At 49.2% G+C, this 23,298-nt stretch overlaps 1 protein-coding gene across 1 annotated transcript in view; it reads right to left on the reverse strand.

Moving 5' to 3' along the window:
- Window positions 1–2,053: 2,053 nt before the first annotated feature.
- GPD1L (glycerol-3-phosphate dehydrogenase 1 like) overlaps window positions 2,054–23,298 on the reverse strand; it is a 40,519-nt gene continuing 19,274 nt past the window's right edge. The window contains exons 3-8 of the mRNA XM_043967167.1: window positions 22,768–22,908; window positions 18,451–18,589; window positions 13,896–14,008; window positions 8,133–8,366; window positions 7,915–8,021; window positions 2,054–4,310 (exon numbers count right to left, since the gene is read on the reverse strand). Coding sequence (XP_043823102.1) covers window positions 4,214–4,310; window positions 7,915–8,021; window positions 8,133–8,366; window positions 13,896–14,008; window positions 18,451–18,589; window positions 22,768–22,908 — 831 coding nt within the window. The 3' untranslated portion in view covers window positions 2,054–4,213. The remainder of the gene's footprint in view (window positions 4,311–7,914; window positions 8,022–8,132; window positions 8,367–13,895; window positions 14,009–18,450; window positions 18,590–22,767; window positions 22,909–23,298) is intronic.

Raw genomic sequence — 23,298 nt, forward strand, 5'->3', positions numbered from 1 at the left:
TGCGGCCAAGTGCTATAAGCAGCTCTAATTCCCAGAGAATTTGGTTCTGAGCACACAGTCTGGTCTTGTCTGGGCCTGTGCTGGGGCCTGCAACCAGAGAGAGGCCCTTTGTCTGGCGGAGAGTGACCTCTAGTGGGAGTGCTGGTCACCTGGTGCTAGGCCTGGAAGGTAAGCCAGCAGCAAGGAGAGACCTTAGGCACCACCTAAGGTGCACAGGGAGAGGCAGTACAAGTTACAGGTGTGTGTGTGTGTACACACATACATACATGTGTATATACTGTTAATATGAAGGTATGTATCACCTGGATTGGATGTAGGTGCCTTATTATCCAAAAGTTTTTGTTTTGTTTTGTTTTTGCTGGGCAATGGGGGTTAAGTGACTTGCCCAGGGTCACACAGCTAGTTAAGTATCAAGTGTCTGAGGCCGGATTTGAACTCAGGTCCTCCTGAATCCAGGGCTGGTGCTTTGTCCACTGAGTCACCTAGCTGCCCCCCAAAAGTATTTTTTATGAAACCCTGGGTTAATAGGAGCAAAATGTCCTTCAGCTGAACTCCCAACTGAACCCAGGTAGCTAGCAGATGAAAGGCCCTACCTGGTGACTTCTTTCTTCAGGACAGTAAGTCCCAATCTTATGGAGACATCTGGGTACCCTCATCCTTGCCTGTAATCTTATCATGATGCTTCTGCATTTCCTCCATACTTGTTATAACTGAAATTGTAAAACTGCTTTGCATGTATCATACTATTGAAACTGGTAACACCCTGTAACCAGTGGACAAAAACCACCTTATATACCCTCTGACAGAGGGAATCTCCAGCATGATCACATTATATTTCTTCTTGGGACAGAATAAATTGATATTATGTTTTCCTGTCTGTCTCTGATCTGGTTTATCCAGTAGGAGACATTATGTTCTCTGCTCTGGTTTTGTTCTGTGGAAGACATGTCTCTATTATAATCATTATTAATTTTTGTAGGGAATATTATTAAATTAATTATTAATTATCCTATATTATTTATTATTATAAATTATTATTTTTATAGGAGACAGGCAGATAAAAACTATATTTAATTTTCAACAATATATACACACACACATATATAAAAATCTTACTGTCATCCCCCCCCCAATAAAACCCCAACCCATCACAAGGGGAAAAGGAGCATGCAACTTCGCCCTCAATCATGCAAACTGCTAAAACTACCAGCAGGATGGCAGCTTTAAAACCCAAGGGCCTTCGAAGACCAGAGTCCAAGGCTCTAATTTTATAGATGAGGTCAAGGGCCTTGAATGGGGTCACAGAGCCAGTGGTCAGCAGGGGTGGGGCTCAGACACAGATCTTCCTGTCTCCAAGGTCAGTTTTCTATTCTTAACACCAAAACCAGACCAAAACACTGCAAAGATGGAGATTTGGGGATAAAATGTTTATTGTACCACGCCTTTACTCATATGCCCATCTATAACAGGTAAACAAGTACAGTCCACAGAAAAGTAAACAAATGGTTAGTAAGCTTAGTCATGGAAAACCATCATTTTGTCCATGGGCAAAATCTCCTTCCCCATCCCCCCGTCCACCCAATGGGACTGTGATGTCTGCAATGTTAGTTTAGAAATGAGGTCTTTCTCCCATCCCACCCTCTTAGATGGGACGTCCAAGATGGACGCCGGCTCCACCGTGCTGTCGGCCCTGCTTAGCAAGGCACCCAGGTGGTTTTGCCCATTCACAAATGGGCATCCCCTAGTTACCACCATTACTGGGAATCATTAATACAAGTCAACATTGAACCAAAGGTCACAAGGGGTCAGCAGATGGATACAATCGGTAGAATGATAAATAGAATCCTTAGGGTGCAAAAATTTTTTTTAAATCTGCCCCTTTCCATAATGTGTGGCTATTGTATATTGTGGAAGATTTAATCAATGGACTTTATTTAGAGAGAGTGGTACCAGGGCCTGTCTAAAGAAAAAAACCACCCAAGTATAAAACCCAGAGGAAGAGAGACCTATGTATGCAGAGGAGAATCCACAAAACCCCACCCACCCACCCATGATTAAGCTACCCAGGAGACCCCTGATTAGTGCACAGCCCCTTAGGGATTTTAAAATGACACTTTTTAAATGAATGTACAAACTTTTAAAAGGCTTCCCACCAATCAAGTGGTTTGAAGTCAATTAAGAGAAAAATGGGTCCAATTTGGGGCATTTCATGTGCTTTTCACAGGTGTCCATGTTTCTGATTCTAAAATGCCCAGTGATATCTAGGTTGGAATTTTTTAAAATCCCATAAAACATTCATCTACAATCATTTTCAGCAATAGCAAAAATAAAGAGCAAATGTCTCAGAAAGTGATTGAGCAGGCCCTGAATGCTTGGAGACATTCACACATTCCCTTACCAGTTGTCAAGAGCTAGAGCCTGGGCCCCATAGCTGGAACCCATTTGCATTCGAATCCCCGAATGAAAAAAATCACATGTGGTACATAATGTGCGCATTAGCGAGATTTCCAGAGTCACTTTGATGCATCATAAAGACCTGGCAGGAGATCTGAGCAGAGGACAAGCCGTTCTGGCCCAGTCTCTCACAGGGACTGAGGAGGTGGCCAGGGAGCCGCTTCAAGATTGCCTTGAGCCCAGAGCAAGCCTTCTGAAATGAAATGCAGACAGGTTACAGCGGAGAAGGGCTGTCTCAATGTGCGTGGTTGGCCATCGCTGGGTCTCAGGCAAACCCTCCGGCTTTGTCTCCTCCCGGTCCCTCATCCCTGGCTGGCAGAGTGACGGAGGGGAGAATGTGGAGGAGGGAGAAAGCTCAGGTGGTCTTCCTAGGGCCTCCTTACCCTGCCAGGCCAGGTCACCCTCAGAGAATCATGGTTCCCTGTGGATGGAGGCCCAAAGGCCAGGGTTTGTCATGCAGGCCTTTCCCACTTCACTCTTGCTAAAAATCACACCTGTAGTGTTTTCACAGCTTTCCCAACAGAGACACACAGGATGGCTGGATTAGGCCAAGGAGGAGATGCTTCAAGTTAGAGAAGGGGCCTTGACAGGCAGGCATCGTACGGGCCTGATTCTGCACCAAGTCTCCAAAGATGGCGGCAGTATTAAAACCTTCTTTGGAATGCCAGGCACTCCAAGGGGCCCAGAGATGCTGAAGGCTAGTGAGCTGTAGCAGGCACAGGTAGAGATGCTATTTACACCAAGCATTGATTGGGCGACAACACCAAGCTGGGAAGGCCTTAGAAAACGGTTCTGGAAGTGGGGGTGGGGGAGGCATGTGGTCTTCCCAAAGTTGCTCTGAAAAGTCTAAGCCTAAGCAGCATAGCAGAAGGATGAGTGAGGGGAAAAGACCTGTGGGCCCACACCAGCCCACTGCCATTGCCGCTGGAATAGGAAGAATGCAGGTGGTATGGCCCGATTAAAAATGTCATTAAAAACCAACCCCCCCCCCCCAGTATCGATAAGGAACAATGCTGGCTTTGTTATTGGACCAGGAGCTCCTCGGAGGGACCAAGAGCCTGGTTTTGCCTTTCTTTGTCACCGCCCCCCTAGCCCCCACCCCCATGCTTAGCAAGTACCTGGCAGACGGCCAGCGCTTAATGAATGCTTCTTGATTTGACTGGACTGCATGAGGTAAAGCTATTCCTTCTTTCCCACCCACCACAAGAATGCTGGTTAATTGTTAAAACAAAATTGCCCTCGCCCAGAGACCTAACCTTAACGAGTTCAATTTGAAAAGAAACAAAAAGCAACTAGGAAAGACAGTCCCACTCTCCCAAGCTACCACTGCAGAGTAATACCAAAAGATGAATCCAAAAATTCCCTTTGGTGGGTTTTGGAATGTACGCGCGCACACTCACTCTCTCTCTTTCTCTCTCTCCTTCTCTCTCCTTCTCTCTCTCTCTCTCACACACACACACACACACACACACACACACACACACACACACACACATCGACTTGGGTACAGCTGTGCAACACTTGCATGACGGTGTCTCACACCCCCACATCTTGGCCAATGAAATGAGTTGCAAATCCATCCAGCGCTGGACCATCCACCTACTTCCTCTGCACCGAGGCTAGAAAAGAATGAACCTGGAGAAAGCCACCAACATTCATGTTTGGAGCACAAAGTCAGGCAAGGAGTGTCTGGGCTGAGCCACCATCGGGCCCCCTGGAGAGGCAGAGGCTGCCCGGCGCGTGGCGGGCGCCATCCCCGCTAGATATGCTCTGGGTGGCTTTGGAGGCAGGAAAGCATCTCCTGGACCGGTCGCCCTTCATAGCAGATCTGATAGACGGCCGTGAACAAGGGGAACCTGCAGGGAGGGGAGAAGGGGGCACTCAATAAGACGGGCCCATCTGGCTCGAAGATACAACAACGGATGCCGAAGCCTGCGTGTCACCTGAAAGCGGTGTTTACCCGGTCCCCCAAGCCTTCCTTTACATCCTTTCCCCGCCTTCGTGGTTCTAACCCAATCTGAAGCCTGCATTAATGCTCTGACGAGGCAGCAATGGAGGCAGGCACTGGCGCAGTTTACATTTAAGCCAGTGATGTTGGGTCCAACCGCTTTTCAGCATCTTCTTTTCTATCATCAGCCCCTGTATGTACATGGTTCCCCTGGTTCTGCTTTTTTTGCTCTGCATCAGTCCATACAAGTCTTCCCCATGTGCCTGAATTCCTCACGTTCTTCCTTTCCTACATCACAGTAATATCCCACAGCCTGCAGCTTCTTCACCATTTATCTCCCACCTCTGTGCCTAGGTAGTGCTCATCCCTTAGGTCTGGAAGGCTCTCCCCTCTTCACCTGTCTCTTGGAATCCCAGGTTTCCTTCAACACTCAGCTTAAGCACCATATCTTCCCTTGTCCCACTCCCACTTCCACCAGACACTAGTACCTTCCCCTCCAAGGTTTCTTTCAGTCAATCGACAAGCATTTATTAAGGGCTTACTATGGATCAGGTGGCAAGCTCTGGGAAGACAACTACGGAGGGAAAGCCAGCCCCTGCCCAATATCTGGGGAAGACAACATAGAAAAGGGTAAGGGTGGAAGACAGCCAAGTCCTGCGGACATAAGTGAGCAGGACAGCCTAGAGAGGCATGATGACATGGCTGGTCTGGGCTTTCTTAGTGTGGAGGGTCTGCAACAAGCAGCCAATCAGGGAGAGGCCAGTGGGCCTGAGGGGCTGAGATGTTGTCCAGAGGAGGAACAAGCTTCCAGGGCAAACAGACCCCGGGGTCCCACAGCCACGGTCCCCACACCTAGAACGTCCCTTCCTCAACCTCAACTCCAGATGGGGTAAAGCTTGGGCTGCTTCTCAGCATGTCCCTTCTCTGACCAGGCTTGGCCAAGTGGAAAAGTCCATATTAATTGCTCTGTGTTGCAACTTGTATACACCCACCACACACCTCCCTACTGCACTGGCTGCTGTTTTTAAATGGTTCCAAGTTTCTGATGTGATTCTGTAAGCTGGAAGAATTTTTAAATTCCAAATACCTGGGGGCAGCTAGGTGGTGCGGTGGATAGAGCATCAGCCCTGGAGTCAGGAGGACCTGAGTTCAAATCCGGCCTCAGACACTTGACACTGGCTGTGTGACCCTGGGCAAGTCACTTAATCCCAATTGCCTCACCAAAAAATAAAAAATTCCAAGTACCTGTCCCTCCTTAGCATTCTGCTAAAGTATTGGCTGGCAAAATAACAAGTTATTTCACGTATCACCACAACCAACCAGATATAGATTGCTAGATGAAGGAACTTGGGATCCTGCTGCTGCTTGAATTAACCAGAAAATGAAGGGTTAAGTTTAGTTTCACCCACCCCCACCCCTTCTCAACAGTGAATCAAGTCACAAGATGAAAGTGTGGGAGAGTGATGATTGAATGGGCAACCTATGCCAAGACCCGCTGCCAGGAAAGGTCCCAGGGATGTCGAAGAAAAGCCACAAGGAAAGTGATCAGCTAATTGCATTCCAGCCCAATGCCATGCTGTTCTAGACACAGATGGAAGGCTGGGGACAAAGTGCCTTCATCGAGCACGGCCCTGGATTCAGGAGGACCTGAGTTCAAATCTGGCCTCAGACACTTGACACTAGCTGTGTGACCCTGGGCAAGTCACTTAACCCTCACTGCCCCTCCCCCCCCAATAAACAAACAAACAAATAAATAAAGGAATGCAGAGAAGCAAGGAGAGACTCACATGGACACATGCAAAGTGGAGATGGAAGAACCAGGAAAAATATCAAGGACAATGACGCCTGTGGGAAGTAGAGAGATCTCATTTGTGCCTGTTGTCTCCCTCCATCAGATCGGAAGCTCCTTGAGGCCAGGGGCTCCCTTTTCTCCTTTCTCTGCATCAGTGGCACTTAGTATCGTGCCTGGCACATATTAGCCACTTAATAAATGCTTTGGTTTTTTGTTTGTTTGTTGTTGGTTTTTTTTTTTTTTGCAGGGCAACGGGGGTTAAGTGACTTGCCCAGGGTCACACAGCTAGTATGTGTCAAGTGTCTGAGGCTGGATTTGAACTCATGTACTCCTGAATCCAGGGCCAGTGCTTTATCCACTGTGCCACCTAGCTGCCCATAAATGCTAAATGATTGAGAAATATATGCTCCTATGAAAAAAGCGACTCATGTGTTGAGAAATCATAAGGACCAAATGGCCTCAAAGAAGAGAGATGGGAAAACACCTTCCCCCCACCCCTTCACCCCGATTCTCTGACGAGTTCAGGGGGGTTATGAGTATGGAACCCATATAACAGACATTTTTTTTGGATACTATGAGTAGTTTTGCAAATTTTTTCCCTTCTAAAAATGATTTATCCTAAGGCCAATGGCCCCTTTGGAGACACAGAGGGTCACATTTCACATCATGAAATGTAAGTGATGTAATTTTTAAAAGGACTAAGACAATCTATTTTAATTCCTTGAAAAATGAGTAAGTTGGTAAGAGAATAAAGTACTTACTCCTTTGGGCCGCTCTCTCCTATAGTGTGAGGGAGATAAGAAGCCAAGGCAAAAGACAACTTCTCAAGGGAATGAAAGGAAGAGAGGCAGGACTATGTGAGTCAGGCAGGGAGGGCCCAAAGCAGCATCAGACACAGTGTCTGCTCTCCAGGAGTATCCCCTGCTGGAGAGGTTGCAAGAGAAGCATGCTGCAGGGGACAGAGCCAAGGCAGGAAGACCCAGGTTTGAGTCTTGCCATGACCCCAGCCAAGAGCAGGTGGCGATCCGCCTTGGCAAAGGGAGCTTCCTAGGAGAGAGTTCTTTCTCTGTCACAGAGTGCCCAATGGCAATAAGTCCGGAGGCGCCTGTGACCCTTCTCTCCAGCTCTCGTACCCTCCTGGGTCCCACCTTCTCTTCACTGCCCTCCACACTGCTGCCCATGTCGGACTGTGCCCCAGCCTGACGCTTCAACATTTCCAGAAGTTCCAAGCTGCCTTCTGGATAAAAATAGACAATCTTCAACCTGACATTTGGGCAAAGATCCCCACAATCTGTTACCAAACTAGTGAGGGCATGAACAGAAGCGTTTCCCATCTGTTCTCAAGGTCAAGTGCTCATATTTAAGTAAAAAGTCTGTACTCTGGAGGAATTTAGCAGAGTGTAAATTCCTTAGAGAGAGGGATTGTTTCTTTTTGTTGTTTTTTGGATCTATCACAGCACCAGACAGACAGCAGGCGCTTAATAAATGCTTGATGACTGTCATGCAAAGCGTTGAGCAGTGTCTTAGCATGGGGACCCAAAGGCAGAAGATACGGTCTCGTTGCCCAATGGGACAACAAATATGGTCAGACACAGAGGTGTCACATGAGGAAGCAGTAAATGGGGAAAAGGCCGTCACATCGCACGCCCGGGGAGAGTATACTGAGGGAAGACTGGTAGTGCCCAAGGGGCTCTGGACCTGCCAGGAAGCAGCTACTCACTTCTCCGGGATCCCCTTCTGCTTGAGGATGCGGTACACTTCTGCCGAAGTCTGGGGCCCCTGCAGCTTCTGGCCATTCAGCATGTCCTTCTCCAGTTCCTCAATGGTCTAAAAACAAAAGATCCAAACACTCACCAGGACTGATGACAAAGGGCACTCCCAGCCCAGCTCCTGCCACCCCAGAGGCTCCTGGGGGCTCCTAGGGAACAGGCCAGGTACCTTTCCTGTCTTGACAAATGCTTCAGCTATTCTCCGGTTACGGCCCCCGTAGCACGTGGTGATCAGGTCGGCCACACCGCAGCTCTCCAGGAAGGTGGCCGTGGACACCTGCCCCTTGCAAAAGATCTTGGCAAAAGCAATCATCTCCATGAGCCCCAAGCGGATGACGGCAGCCTTGGTGTTGTCCCCGCAGCAGAGCCCGTCACAGAAGCCGGCTCCCACCGCCACGATATTCTGGGGGGGGAGGGCGGGCAAAGGAGAAACCGAAGCATTAGAAGGGGGTGGGGAACAACCATAAACACTGAGGTGTTCTCGCCCCATCCTGCCACTGTCTCCTCTTCCCAACACCAATCCTGGTCTGGGGGCTCCCAGGGCAGAACTTCCTGCTAGTTCCCAGGAATAGTTCAAGGTCACAGCCTCCTAGCTGTGGAGCTGGAAGCGCCTTTGGGGTCTAGTCCCATCCACTTATTTACAGAGGGGGAAACTAAGGCACACTTGCCCAAGGTCACGTGGGCAGGAAGTGGCACCGTCAACATTCAAACACAGGCGATGGCCGGCCGGGGCACTAAGAGGTTAGATGCCAAGCTCAGATACACAAGACGCAGACCTGGGCCGCCCCAACTCCAAGCCTGGCACTCTATCCCACACTGCCTTCCTAAAAGAGAAGCTATCACTAGGAGACAGACTGAGGGCAAGAATAGAAAATGAACTCTCAGCTTGGCCCTGAAAATACAGAAATGTGGCTGGTAAAAAGAGAGGCCTCATTCGACAGATGCCATTTCATTGGGATATGTCCACTTTGCAGATGAGAAAATGTTGACCGCAGGAGGCCACCTGCCTCCTCCCTCTCATTTCTCAGGTGAAGAAGCAAAGGGTCAGCACCATGGAGTGATCAGCCCAAAATTAATGGCAATTAATGATCCTTGTGATCAGCTACGCTCCTTCCCCTTCAGCCTTTGTTTCCCCCCAGATGCTTCTGCTCCCGAGTCCCCTCCCCTGACTGTGAGCCCCTACCCTAGAGCAGGATTTCAGAATGGGTCAGGGCTCCCGTGTCTCCCAGCACGGCTCCCGAGGCCTCCTGCCTCTTACGCTGCACCCTTCCGCCCTCTGCTGTGGATCACCTTTTATGTGGCATCTTCCTCCCTTAACACTTAGCACCTGGCAGACAGCAGGTGCTTAATAAATGCTCTGTCTGGAGACTGGAGATCATCTAGGTAAAGCTTCAGGCCTCTGATGGCCCCTTTTCCTCATCCCCACCTGGTCCCGTCCTACACCTTTTCATGTTCCTCATACAGGATGTTTCATCTCTCACCTCCATGACATGTAAGCTAGGGGGGTGCAGTGGGCCCGGTTCTGGGACTCAGAAAGACCTCGAGTGACCCTGGGCAAGTGGCTTAACCTTGGTTACAATGTGGGGGTGGGAGGGATTTTTATTTGACTGCTCTATCTCCTGCAGGAGGCTGAGAGCCAGGCTCACTAGGCGCTGGGCACTGTGCCAAGTGCTGGGGACGGCTCCCCCAGGCCTTGGACTCATTGGTCAGGACACAGTAAGCACTGAATAAATGCACGTTGGTTGATGGACAACACATCACTGGGGAGGCAGACAAGACAAGGGAAGACGCCAGGATGCTTGGCAGAGGCACAGGATGGGGTGAGGGGGCTGGGGTTTGCACAGAGGGGAGCAGCAGCCCCTACCCCACCCCAGTCCATCTCGACACAACAGATTTCCTTTGCGATCCCACGTATTTTTATAAAAATATGCCTTGGAGGTGAGCCTCAGCTTCAAGACCCCCAAAAGGCAAAGAACCCCTGATGTCAGCATTAACTTAGCTTCTGACCCCCCATCCCATAGTGTCTACACTGGTGACTCGTCCTTCAGGCAAGAGGAGACTCCTTGGCCCAGACTTCTGCCCCAGCTCATGCCTTCCATGCCCCCTGGTAGGGGGCAGTAAAAGCATAAATCTAGAGAAAGAAGGGACCTTGGAAGTCACCCAACAGTCCACCCTGCCCCCCTGTACAGCCACGGAAGCTGAGGTCAAGTGACTTGCCCAGAGTCACGCAGTAAATATCAAGTGGCAGAAGCAGGGTTTTCTGTCTCAGGGCCTTTTCTGCTGCCTGTGTCTCACCCCACACACATCCCCTCACTTTACAGAGCTCACCCCCTGCTCTTAGAAATGAATCAATCAGTGGGGCAGCTAAGTGGAGCAGTGGATAAAGCACTGGCCCTGGATTCAGAAGGACCTGAGTTCAAAGCCAGCCTCAGACACGACACTTACTAGCTGTGTGACCCTGGGCAAGTCACTTAACCCCCATTGCCCCACCAACCCCCCCAAAACAAAACAAAAAAAGAAGTGAATCAATCCCTAAAATGCCTATTCCTTCTATCAAATGCATCTGGCAAAGGAGAAACAAACCCACAGGCCAAGATCTGGGTAGTGTATCGGGCGACCAGCCTGGCAGACGTGCCTGGTGTCCACCCAGCCATGAGAGCTATCGTCACACTGGAGGGCAGCTAAATCTGTGGACAATGTTTTCTGAGCTAAAATGATCCCTCTTTTCAGAAGGCAGCTGTACCCAGGCCTCCCTCGCCCTCCGTTTGTGGTAGGCCACAAGGCTCTGAAGGTGGAACAGGGAAGTCTCTTCCAAACCCAAAGGGGAACAAAAGAAAGAGCCAGGCTGGCAGACTGACCCTCTCAGCCTCCACACCACAGGGACATCAGGACGCAAACAGCTAAAGGCATCGCCGGCTCTAGGCCAGTACCGCCAACTGCTAACTAACATGGTGGCACTGTCCCCAGGCCCACCTCCTCCCTACAACACCTGAGGCCCACAAGGGCTTCTCTCCTTCATAAACCACAGGCAAAGAACAGCTAACAGGAGGGAGTGGGTCCAAAAGGAAGGAGGTGACGTGGCATCAGAGATCGGGGCCCCAGCTCTGGAGGACCCTGAAGGCGCCACGAGTTTCCACATCCGTACAATAAAGAGTTTGGACCGATTGCTCTGAAGGCCCCTCTTGGCTCTGACCCTGCTTCTGATGGCCCTTGATCTCTCCTGACCCTGGCACTCGTTGCCCTGAAGTCCTCCAAGAGTGCGGACATCCATATTACAAAGGTCCCTCTTGCTTCCAGACCCTTGGTTAAGCTCCGGTGGTTTTGCCATTACCCAGAACACAAACCCACAAGAACTGCTGTTATAACTCCACTCTGCAGCAGCATTGAAAACCAGCCTTGGAGTTTCCAGGCCAATGCTGAGCAATTAGACCCTTGCCAACATCAATGGTGCCCCCTGCTGTCAAGCGGTCATTACCTTAATGAAGTACCATTAAACTGACATTTAGAAAGGGGACCAACAAAGGTCCAGTCGCCGGGGCCCGGCACGGCAAGCATCCCCCTACAGAAGCAGAGAGAGAGAGATGGAGGCTGGCCCGGGGCCCAAGACCTGAATTAGCTTCAGTTAAATGCTTTCCAATTTGCATGGGGGAGGGGTGCTAGCGCCCATGCTGGTCACTCTAGTAAGTGGCTCTTCTATGCTTCCTGCCTGCCCTGCTCCCTCCCCACCCCAACCCACCCCAACACCAAAGAAATGCCTCAGAAGTAGAGTTCTCACTTCTTGGGAGCCCAAGAATAGGACTTTGGGGGAATTATGGTTAAAGTGGGGCAGAATGAAGCATACACGGATCACTGGCACACATGGCCAATGTGTTCATTTGCTTTACTTAATTCTAGAAGAGAGAGTTCTATTTGGGGAAGGGGTGAGTCACTGGGAAGTGATAATGATGGAAAAAAGAAAAAACCCTTGAAACCAAAGGCCAACGCCTTCTCAACAAGCTACTCACTCTTGAGCCTCTTATTCTCTCTACTGTGAGAACGGGAATGACACCCCTGCTGGAGAGATACTGTAGGGAAGCTGTGCCAAGAGGAGAAGCCACGTGTGGACAAGCCATGCCGCCTTAGCGTCTGGAAGCTGGCTGGCTTGCAACTGTAGAGCCCCCTGTTAGTTCTGTCAATCAAAGCTACCAGCCAATTAGCTTGGAGCTGTGTGTGTGTGTGTGTGTGTGTGTGTGTGTAGCCCTGTTTCCGGTTTTGCAGGAGGCTTCTGGGAGGAGGAAGGAGCAAGGGGGCTCTCTTTTGAGGGGACCGCATGTGGAGTGGAACAGAGATGCTGGCTCCTTTGATAGATAGATGAAGGAATCTTGGCCTCTTTCTCTTTCCTCACCAAATTCTTATGCTCCTTAATAAATACTTAAAAGTCTAAACTCTTGCTAAAGCTTTTAACTTATGGCAACCATTCATAGATTTTTAGACAGTCTGCCTAGAATTTTAGTTCTGTACAGATAGCAACCTTACACTACTAAAGAAGGGAGATCATTTGTATGGTGCTTCATATTAAAAACACTTTCTCATCTTTTGATGTCTTATCACATCACTGCTGCCAGATATATCCCTCCTCCCTCCCATCCTCAGTCACCCAGTGTCATCATGACTTAGAGTCTGCAACAGCTCGGCCTCCTCAGTCCCTGGGGTCAACAGAGCCCAAAGCAGCAGAGAAGCATGAGGGGGAGAGGAAAGAGAATGGGCAGCTCCCCCTTGCCCACCCCCAATCGCTGGTAAACCACAAGCTGCTGCTTCTGCTGTTCTGCACAGGGCATCCTGAGCAGCAAGTCACTGCTGACCGTGACCACTGTGGACCAAGGCATACAGAGAAACAACCGGAGGAACTCTGAAAAAAGTCTTATTTTCAAAATGGTGCATGAGGGTGGTACTGAGTGAACTGGTACTGTCCATGGTCCTTGTATACTGCTGACCATTCCAATGAATAAATGGGAAATGGGAGTAAGGGCCAGGTGGAGCTTTAGAGCACTGGTTTTCAAAGTGTGGTCCAGGGACCCCCCTTTTAGGGGATTCTTGAGGTCAAAATTATTGTTGGTACAACACTAAGATATTTTAATTTTTAATACAGTAAACACTGACAGATTTAACCCACATAAATAATGCTCTTTGCAGAGAGGGGTCCACAAAGTTTGACAACCAATGGTTTAGAGAATCCCTAAACAACTTAGGAAAGTAAGTGATGGGGCGGAAAGTTCTGTTTCAAACTCTGAATTCAATACGCTTGCCATGGATGAGAAAGCCAGTCTTTCCTACAAGGTAATACAGAAACCCCATAGCCCATTTTTCCTTTCTTCCCCCCACCCCTTTTTCTTTTTTGCAGGGCAATGAGAGTTAAGTGACTTGCCCAGGGTCACATAGCTAGTAAGTGTCAAGTGTCTGAAACCAGATTTGAACTCAGGTCTTCCTGAATCCAGGGCTGGTGCTTTATCTACTGCGCCACCTAGCTGCCCTCTCTTCCTTTTCTTAATAAGAATCGATGCCCTTTGGATGCCCTTATATCAGTCATTTATTTCTGGATAGACTTACTACCACTCCCTCTGAGAACCAAACTCTTCCTTGTAACAGAGAAGCAGTTAAGCCCAAACCAGCTTTCCACACCCTGCAGGCCTGAAGAGTCGCCCTTTTATTTTATTATTATTATTATTTTTTTTTTTTTTTGCGGGGCAATTGGGGTTAAGTGATTTGCCCAGGGTCACACAGCTAGTAGTGTCTGAGGCTGGGTTTGAACCCAGGTCCTCCTGAATCCAGGGCCAGTGCTTTATCCACTGCGCCACCTAGCGGCCCCCACCCTTTTATTTTTAAGAACCCCAGCTGGACATTCAGAGTGGCTGCACTGGCAATGTCCTGGAGTCTCCCTAGACCTAGCATTTACCTTGAGTGCCCCACACAGTTCTACGGTGTCAGCATCATCCACGACAGTGATTCGGAAATTCGGAGTCTGGAGGAGTTCCTTGAAGAGAAGCCCATTCTTCAGCACCTTGCTGCCTGTGGTCAAGGGGTGAAGGGAAAGGAAGACATTAAGGTATGTTTTTTGTTTGTTTTGGTTTAAAAAAGATTCTTTTCCCATGATCGAGTGGACACAAAGGTTAAGACTTTGGCTGGGTCCCACAGCTAGTAAGTGTCCGAGGCTGGAATGTCTTCCAGGTAAAGGTAGGGGACGGTTGGCGCCAGCCTCCCTACATAAATGCAGTCCCCTCTCATTACCCCCATGGACCATGGACTCTTTCTTCCTTTGACCTACCTTACCCTGTACAGAAAGCTTTTCCTTATCCCCTCAACCCACTGCCTCACCTCCCTTACTATGGCTTTGAGCTTTCTGTCTTTCTCTGTATTCTTCCTCTTTATCTTTATTAGGGAGAAGCTTATGAACATATTTTCTGATTCCCACCACTGCCTGACTTAGGATCTTTTCCTTCTTGGTTTTTAGCAGGGAGCAGGTGTTTAATAAATGCTTGGATTAGTAAGGAAGCAGAAGCAAAAACACAGAGATGTGAGGGAGGATGTTGTGTGTGAGTGGGCACCAGAACACAGCGTGCATAAAGGGGAGTATTGTGCAATAGCTCTGGAAAAGTCAGCCAGAACCCAACTGCAGAGGCCAGCAAGGCTGCTGTCACACCCAGATTATGAGCTGGTGGAGTTGACTAAACAGATTTTTTTCATCCCTTTTTTTAAAATAACACAAAAACAAAAGATATTAGAACCAGGAAAGCACCATCCATCAAGACTACAACAGCGGACACAGAAAGACCAGCAACAAAACAATCAAACCCAAATGCTATACAGAACCACAAAATTGCTAAAATCAAATGTGAAGAAAGGAGAATTCATAATGGACGAAGATGAAATAATAGAAATTGTTATAAAGTACTTTGCTCAGTTACATATGAACAGAACTGTTAAATGGAACTGATGAAAATTTATTAAAAACATAACATATCCATTAAAAAAACCCTAAGAACTAGAGAATTTAAACAACGCAATCTTAGAGAAAGAAACTGAAATCATAAAGGAATTCTCAAAGAGGAAAAAAAAATAAATACTAAGTCTAACATCACGCAAATTGCTTGCAAAAATAAGGAAAGAAGATATTTTACCAAACTCATGTCATGAAACAAATGTAACATTGACACCTAAAACAAGGAGAGACAAAGAAAAGAAAGAAAACTAGAGACCAAATACTGCTAATGAATATTGATGAAAAAATATTAAATAAAATATTAGCATAGAGGAGTGGCTAGGTGGTGCAGTGGATAAAGCACTGGCCCTGGATTCAGGAGTACCTGAGTTCAAATCCAGCATCAGACACTTGACAATTAATAGCTGTGTGACCCTGGGAAAGTCACTTAACCCTCATTGCCCCTCCCCACAAAAATACAAAAAACAAAACAACCCCCCCCAAGGGCCAGTATTATATCTAATGGAGGAATGAATGCTTGAGAGCTTTTCAGTAACATCGAAGGTAAAGCAAGGATGTCCCCATCTGTCACCAGTCTTATTCAAGACAGTTCTATAGTGAGGACAAGAAATGGAAGCAATAAGCACAGGCAAGGGGCAGGAGGAAGAGAACAAGCATGGATGAAGCGCCTGCTGCATACCAGACACTGTGCTAAGCACGGGACAGAAGTGATCTCTCTTCATTCTCACAGCCACCCTGGGAAGCAGGGGCATCACTGTTGATCCCATTTTACAGATGAGGAAATGGAGGTAGACAAGGTGAAGTGCCTCGCCTAGGGCCATACAGCTAGTGTCTGCCTCAGAGAAGAAAAAGGGATGACTCTTGGCAGATGATACGATGGTTTAAAGAGCCTGACAGTTAACTTCAGTAAAGAGGCCAGGCACAGAATCAATCCACGAAAATCTTGGTCTTTATCTTATCAATGAAACCCAGGAGAAAGAGACAGAGAGAGAAAGTCCATTCAAAATCAGCCCCAGGACAGAGAAGGGGACTGGGAGCCACCTCACTGAGACACGAACGAGAAATGTTTAGAGAAATCTTTGGCCATGACCGCAAGTTATGACTCCTGCAGAGGGGCTTAAAGCGACTCTGCTGACTTACACTTTCAGTGACATGGGCATGCCATGACATCTGCTTCCACAAGAGTCTCTTTTTGCCTTCCTAGTTGGCAACTAATCTATGCTATGTGTGTGGGGGGGTGTGTGAGGGAAATATCTGGACCCCCCCCAATAACAGATGTTTGTTACAGTAGCATTCTAGGGTAAACAATCCCACCTTTGAGTTAACAACCAAAAAGAACGGAAGGGCAACATTTTATTAGGCAAAAATAACAGGGGTATGGGAGTGGAAAGACCCAGCCTGGAATTCCAAGGTCAAGCAGGAAAGGAATTAAGCAAGGACTAGGGCAAGTGTCAGAGCCCCATCTTGGAGGTGAGGCCTTCAGACCTGTTTGTAAAACCATTTTACTGGGGAAACGACCTTTCAAAGAAAAAGTCACCAGCAGGAACAGTGATGACTAAAGGGGAGCCCCCCCCCCACCCCCTGCCAGGGCACTATGGGAGGGAGGAGAAAAGCATCACAAACTAAGCTGTTGTTGTTTGTCCTTTCTCAAAGAGGACCATGAGAGATGTCATGACTTGCACTGTATTAGATTTAAATAAGGGAGAGCTATACAAAGCCATCAACCTCACTCTCTCTTCCAGAGCCATCTGGGTCCAGTGGTAAGATATACATCAGGAGGCCTGGAGATGGCCCTGGATGTTTAAGGCAATTGGGGTTGAGTGACTTGCCCAGGGTGACACAGAAGTGTCTGAGGTGAGATTTGAACTCAGGTTCTTCCAACTTCAGGGCCAATGCTCTATCTACTGCACCACCTAGCTGCCCCTTTTAAGCTAAGCAAAGGCACATCAAAGCCAGGCTCCCCTGGCCCCTTTTCTACTTCACCCTATAATTACCCTGTGGGATAGGTTACCCCAGTTTTCTAGGAGAGTGAACTAGAGGACTAGGAGTAGCTGAACAGCTCCTGATTCTCAGACCTTGGAGGCATTGGCAAAGTGCCAGTAGCTGTTCTTCACCCCCTACTGTTCCCAGGGTCAGACCTGTACTTATTTGCTGGCCAATGCCTTGGGTTGATAAAGGAAGGCACAAGGAGACTCTTGTGGAAGCAGATGTTGTGGCAAGTCCATGTCACCGAAAGTGTAAATCAGCAGAGTCACTTTAAGTCCCTCTGCAGGAGTCCTCCTGACTCCAGGCTGGTGCTCTATCCACTGTACCACCCAGCTGCCCCCCAGCCTGCTTTTCAATGGGTGTTGGCCCAATTCCATAATTCTCCTTCCCTCCTGGGAGTTGGCATTGAGACAGAAACGAGACCCACAAGTAGAGGCCCCCAAATAGCAACAGAACAAATGATGACAACAAGTAAACCACATCGAGGTGCCTTTGTCAACGTTATCTCTCTCCATCCCCCCCAGAACCCAGAGACTTTCCAAAAGTGACAGAGCCCAGAGATGAGTCCTGGGACCCTGATGGATGGAAGATCAGGGCTCCGTCCGCCCCACTGGCTCTGGCCATAGACCAGGGACAGGACGTGGAACCACAACATGCCGACTGTAGGCAGCTAGAGACAGCCATGGTTTGGCTAACCACAAAACAACCTGGTGAGGTACAAGCGACATGTGTGACTGCCCCCATTTTACAGATGAGTAAACTGAGGCTCGGATCACTGACCACACACTGGAGAGAGTTGTGGGGCAGAGCTGGCCCCGGCTGGAGATCTGTCCAGCTGGACCCCACCAGTCCAATAACAAAGAGCCCCCCAACCCCCCCACCTCACACATCCTCCAGGGAAACCATTGATTTAGGTCTGAATGGGACTGGGAGGTCACCGAGTCCGCCTTCCTCATTTTACAGATAAAGAAACTGATGCCCAGAGAAGTTGGCTGGCTTGCATATGATCACAAAGGCAATTAGTGACTGAGGTGGGATTTGAACCCAAGGCCTCTGACTCCAGTCCCAAACTGTATCCCCCCAGGGTTGGAGGGAGGCCTGGGGCAGAGTGGCTCCCTGTCCATGGGAGCTTTGGGCAGCCTCCCCTCCCGGAGCCCTCATCCCGGCTCTCTGGAATCCCTGCCAAGAAGCCCTCCCTCACACCAGAGCTGTGGCACCTCCCCACAGAGATCACTTTGGTGTATTCTGAAGAGACTTCTCTGCGTACCTGTCCTGTGCCCTAGCAGAACGTAAGCTCCCCAAAGCGGAGCCTCTTCTGTCTTTGGATCTATTTCTTCCCCATCCACCCAACTGAGCACAGTGTCTGGCATTCAGTGGGTGCTTAATAAGTGCTTGTTGAATTGAAATAACTTGCCCAGGGTCACGCAAGTAATAAGTTCCAAGATTTGAACCCAAGACTTGCCTCAGTATCAAGAAATTCAGAGTTAAAAATGGCCGCCGCCCCAGCCACAGTATGTGCCCTTACCGATCGTGGTCTCACAAAACTTCCCAGCGGCCACCTCATTTGCGATGTTGGCACCCATCAGCACGCTGATATCGATGCCCATCTTCTCTCTGATGATGTCAGAAATAAGTTTGAGCCCTTCGGGACCCTCATCAATTCCCTAGAAATAAGACATAAACAGGTCAAGGCAGAGACGGACAGATCCAACCCAAAAGGCCACTCAACAATCTGCTTCCTATTAAGCTCGGCCTCTCCTCTCCCTGAGATAATGAAAAGGTGAAAAGGGAAGATGGAGGGGCAGTCGTGGAAGGAAAGTAGCTGCGCAAAGGCCGGCGCGGACACCAACCTCGGTAATTCCTGGCTGCCGCTTGTGTTGTTTTCTCATTTTTATCGAAGGCCAAGGATTCATTTTCTTTCCAAGGCCCACTAATGCTCAAAATCTTATCTGCTCAAAAACGTTCACAGCCACTCTGTTCATACCCCAGGAAACAACTTAACGTCTGGAGCCAGGGACGGGCTGCGCAGGCTGTGCTCCGAGCAGACTGGGAGGCTAAGGCTCCACCAATAATCATGGAGAGGAAGAACACAGCAGGAGAAGGTAAGACCCATATGAAGCAAAGCCAGTCTGGAAGGGAAGCAACGACAGGAAATGCTGAGCGTGACTACCTCAAGGAGGGCGGCTGCCGATCACACGTCTAAAACGAAGTCTGTCCACCTTGTTAGGCCCAGACACACACGCACAGCATAAATAATTTGTGTTTTATTTAAGCTTTTGAAGAGAAGGGCTAGCCCTGTCCCCAGTCCCTAATGGGTGCTTAATCAATGCCTGACTCATCTGTGCACAGCTCTTTTTTCCCATTTGTAAACTGAAAGGATTGGACTAAGTCCCTTCAACTCAAGATCAAGGATCCTAGGATCCACAATATGATTCCCACACTCATACATTGTTGAAGGAATTGCAAATTTGGTCCCATCACTCTGGAAAGCATTTGGGATTATACCAAGAAAAGGGACTGAAATGTACACATCTTAGACCTGGAGATTCCACTGCAAGGCACAGACCTCAGGAAGGTCAAAGACAGAAAGGAGAGCCCAAATACTTATAATAGCACCTCTTGTAAGAATATTAAGAGTTAAAAAAAAACCCCACAAGAATGTACTATAGGGCTTGTAAAAATAAAACAAAAATGGGGCAGCTAGATGGCACAGTGGTTAAAGTACTGGCCTTGGATTCAGGAGTACCTGAGTTCAAATTCGGCCTCAGACACTTGACACTTACTAGCTGTGTGACCCTGGGCAAGTCACTTAACCCCCATTGCCTGCAAAAAACAAAAAACAAAACAAAACAAAAAATAAAATAAAACAAAAATGATCATCAGATAAAGATCTCTAATGTAAAGTAAAGGCCCCAAACTTAAAACTCAGCCCAAATATCCCAATGATTGTTATCAATGGCTGAAAAGAAAGGAACATTCCTGATAGCCAACAGCTAACCTTACAGGTACCTCCCATGTGGCATGCCTCCCCCCGCGCCCCCCCCTTTTCTTCTCCACTGGGGGAATGAATGTGACCTAACTGCCGGCTTTGCTGAGCTGGAAAGGATCCAGGTTCAAGTATAGACTTGTCTGAGGAGCCGGCTCAGCTCAGGCTGGCTTGTTCCCAGAAGGTCCTAGACCAGGTCTGACTTTTCATCAAGCACAAAAAGGACAGAGACAAAATAGCCCTTGGCTGCCCAGCTGAGAAGCATTTGTTGAAGCGCTTGATGTGCACCAGGTGTGTGGGGAGAGTAAACATGCTGCGCCTGCCCTGGGGGGTGGGGGCTCCCATTCTTAGACTCCCTCCCACTGCCAGAGGATGCCAGCAGAGAGGTGGGAAGGGAGGCAGAGGGTACCAAGACTCAGGGCTCCTGGGCTGGCTCCCAACACTGACTATACTTTGATGCATGATCTCTGTGCCATGCGCTGCTTCCCACCTGGGGGCTCCCCCTATCTAAGGCCTCACAACACCTGGGAGCAGGAGGCATCAAAGGAGGGGCAGCTCAGGGGCAGGGTGGGTGGGCATCAAGGGCTGACTTCTCCAAGTCCCCTCAAATAAACATTCAGGAGCACAGACCACCCTGGAGATAAGTGGAACCAAGGCACAGACATTCACTAATGAGGGTGGAGGAGAAAGCTTCTGCAGCCTTGGCCAGCCTGGGGAGGCATGGTGATACCCCAAAACTGAGGGCAGGCGGGACGAGGAGATGCTCAGTTATCATTGAAGGACTGTCTGGGGTGCCCAGAATACTTTGGTAAGGACTGGGTCTGTGAATGCATCAAGTCAGGGGACTGTGCTAAGAAAACTCAGGCCCATCAGTGCAGGCGGGCACCACCTCTGTACCTTGTGGACTCAGAGCTGAGATTCCCAAACTCTTTGGTCTCAAGACATCTTCATACTCTTAAAACCTGAGGGCTGTGCTGCTCACTGCACCCCATCCCCACCCCACCAAGGGCAATGAGGGTTAAGTGACTTGCCCAGGGTCACACAGCTAGTTAATATCAAGTGGCTGAGGCAGGATTTGAATTCAGGTCCTCCTGAATCCAGGGCCGGTGCTTTATCCACTGTGCCACCTACCTGCCCCTCAAGTTTTTCTTTATCTGGGTTTTATTTACCATTATTAGAAATTGAAATGTTTTTGTATTATTATGAAAATAGTTTTGACCTTGCGGACCCACTGAAGGGGTATCAGGGATCCCTGAAAACCAGACTTCTAGGAGGGGGCATAATGAAAAAAACAAGCATTTCCATGTTGCCTATGTGCCAGGCCCTGTGCCAAGCACTTTACAAAGATTAGCTCATCTGACCCTCACCACCACCCTGGGAGGTTAGCACTCCTATTACCCTCATTTTGCAGCTGAGGAAATCGAGGCAGGCAGAGGTTAAGTGACTTGCCCAGAGTCACACAGCTAGGAAGTGCCTGAGCTTGAATTTGAATTCAGGTGTCCCTGATTCAGGAAGTGATAAATACTTGCTCTCCTCTACATTGCTTAATCAATGCTTATCATAGTGTGCGCTGCTGAAAATGGACATTTCACAGAGAAATGGAAGAGGCCAAAAGCCCGTAGGCTACCCAGAAGCCCTATTCACATACATCATAAATGCTTGGCTCACTGCTTGAGCACCCAATGATGTGACTAAAGAAAAGAAGGCCTGCCACCTTGGGCAACATCCAAATTGGTTTTCAGTGTAGAGCGTGACTGGTCAGAGCAGCCCAAGGAGTGCAGAGCTGAATGAGAGGGGCAGCTAGGTGGCCCAGTGGATAGAGCACCGGCCCTGGATTCAGGAGGACCTGAGTTTAAATCCGGCCTCAGACCCTTGACACTTACTAGCTGTGTGACCCTGGGCAAGTCACTTAACCCTCACTGTCCCCCCAAAAAAAAAAGGTCATGGAGGACATTTTGAACCCCAAAAGGCAAGGCTCTAGTAACTACTGACCCATCTCTATGCTATCTGTGTAGAGTGGTCAGCCGGTCAATTAACATTTATTAAGCAAGCACTGTGCTGAGCAGTGAGGGGGCCAAGAAGGGCAAAAGCAATCCGGGCCCTCACCCAAGGAACTCATGTTCTCAGAAGGGAGACAACAGGGCCCATGGAAGGTCACCTGGAGGGGAAGGCCCTCCTAGCTGGGGAACATTCCACCTGAGTCAGGGCAGGGGCAGCCAGGCGTGTGGGAGGAGGCCGGTGCGCCAAATGGCTGGATCCTAGCGTGTGGGGAGGACATGTGGCTCCAAGATGCCTGGGAGGGTGGGAAGGGGTCAGCTAGCAAAGGGCCAAATCACAGGTTTAGGAGGACAGGGGCCCAGGGGCCCCGCTAGAAAAACAAAGCAGGATGAAAGAGCAGGCACCCAGACCATGACATGAAGGTGGACGGGCAGTCGGTCATCTCTGTGTCCAACCTTCCAGACTCTGTCGGCGCGATGTCTCAGCGGCTGCCTCAGCTCTTAGGGAAGCATGCTGGCTAGAGCTGGCCTCAGACCTAGAGAGATCTGAGTTCAAGTGCTGCCTCTGACCCCTAGGGGCTGTGTGACCCCAGGCAAGTCACTAAGCTCTCTGTGGGCTGGGCAACAGAGCAGGTGCTGACCTGCCCTGGTGGAAGGAGTTTCCCACGGTTATCCTCTACTCTATGCCAAGGATAGCACAGATTTAAGTTAAAAAAAAACTGGCCTCTGTGGAGGACCGATGGATAGACCTGGGCAGGAACCAACCGCACAGGATGTGGGCTTGCGATCTGCACTGGTGGAGGGAAGGACCAAATCGGGGAGACCCCAGGTCCATGGAGGATTAAAGTGCCCCACCTACCTTGATGAGGGTGATCCCCAGAGCTTTCTTGGGCACTTGCCCAGTGATCTCATCACAGATCCTGTGAATGAACTGGTGAGGAATCACAAAGATCAGGAGGTCAGCATCTCCAACAGCATCACTAAGACTTGGGACAGCAATCTGCACAAGGGAAGGAGAGGAGACTTTAGGGAGTCCCCTGGATAAATCCCACCACACACAATTTCCTCCAGGCCCCCCAAATTCACCAAGGATCGACTCTGTGCCCAACACCAGGCAAACAACCAGAAAGACGGCAAAGAAGGGTCGAGATGGAGTGGTAAACCTGCATGAAGTGTATCTCCAGCACCACACCTTTGCCTAGGCTGTGCACCACACCTGAAAATCATTCTCCCGCTTTCACTGGGACTCTGAGTCCTCAGCCTCCTTCAAAGGTTCAGCTCAAGAACCGCTCCCACTGGGCAGCCCCTCCTTATCCCCCAGCTGTCTGAGGAGCAGGAATGCCCAGCCCTCTAAAGGACCCTGGGCACCTTTTCTTGACTTAGTCTCACT

This window comes from Dromiciops gliroides, chromosome 5 (genome assembly GCF_019393635.1).
Source record: "Dromiciops gliroides isolate mDroGli1 chromosome 5, mDroGli1.pri, whole genome shotgun sequence".
NCBI lineage: Eukaryota > Metazoa > Chordata > Mammalia > Microbiotheria > Microbiotheriidae > Dromiciops > Dromiciops gliroides.